Here is a 254-nt window from a genome sequence, read left to right as displayed (position 1 = left end):
CCCAAACCTCACTCTCCATCCCCAACCAGGCTGACAGCCCTCAGTACCCGCCTGCCCAAGGGACGGGATGTTCATGGGGCACCCCGGGCTCTCCTCGGGTACCCAGAGCCTTGAACCCCCTTATCCCACCTCACCAGGCCAGACTCTGCTCCCTCATCCCATCCCCATCCCCAATCCCCGCTCACCCTCGCCTGCGGAGGTACCACCAGGCGCCGTCCAGCCGCCCCCCGCTGCAGCCCCGCTGGTTGCGGGGG

The 254-nt window shown here is 68.5% G+C and overlaps 1 protein-coding gene across 1 annotated transcript in view; it reads right to left on the bottom strand.

Annotated features, from left to right (window-relative positions):
* Positions 1 to 185: 185 nt before the first annotated feature.
* LOC104537299 (tubulointerstitial nephritis antigen-like) overlaps positions 186 to 254 on the bottom strand; it is a gene marked incomplete at both ends in the record, with an annotated part of 1,605 nt that continues 1,536 nt past the window's right edge. Inside the window, one exon of the mRNA XM_010180127.1 lies at positions 186 to 244. Coding sequence (XP_010178429.1) covers positions 186 to 244 — 59 coding nt within the window. The remainder of the gene's footprint in view (positions 245 to 254) is intronic.

The sequence above is a fragment of the Mesitornis unicolor genome, unplaced genomic scaffold (genome assembly GCF_000695765.1).
Source record: "Mesitornis unicolor isolate BGI_N332 unplaced genomic scaffold, ASM69576v1 scaffold31282, whole genome shotgun sequence".
NCBI classification, from domain to species: domain Eukaryota; kingdom Metazoa; phylum Chordata; class Aves; order Mesitornithiformes; family Mesitornithidae; genus Mesitornis; species Mesitornis unicolor.
The sequence above is the reverse complement of the archived record's forward strand: the minus strand, read 5'-3'. Positions and strand labels throughout refer to the sequence as shown.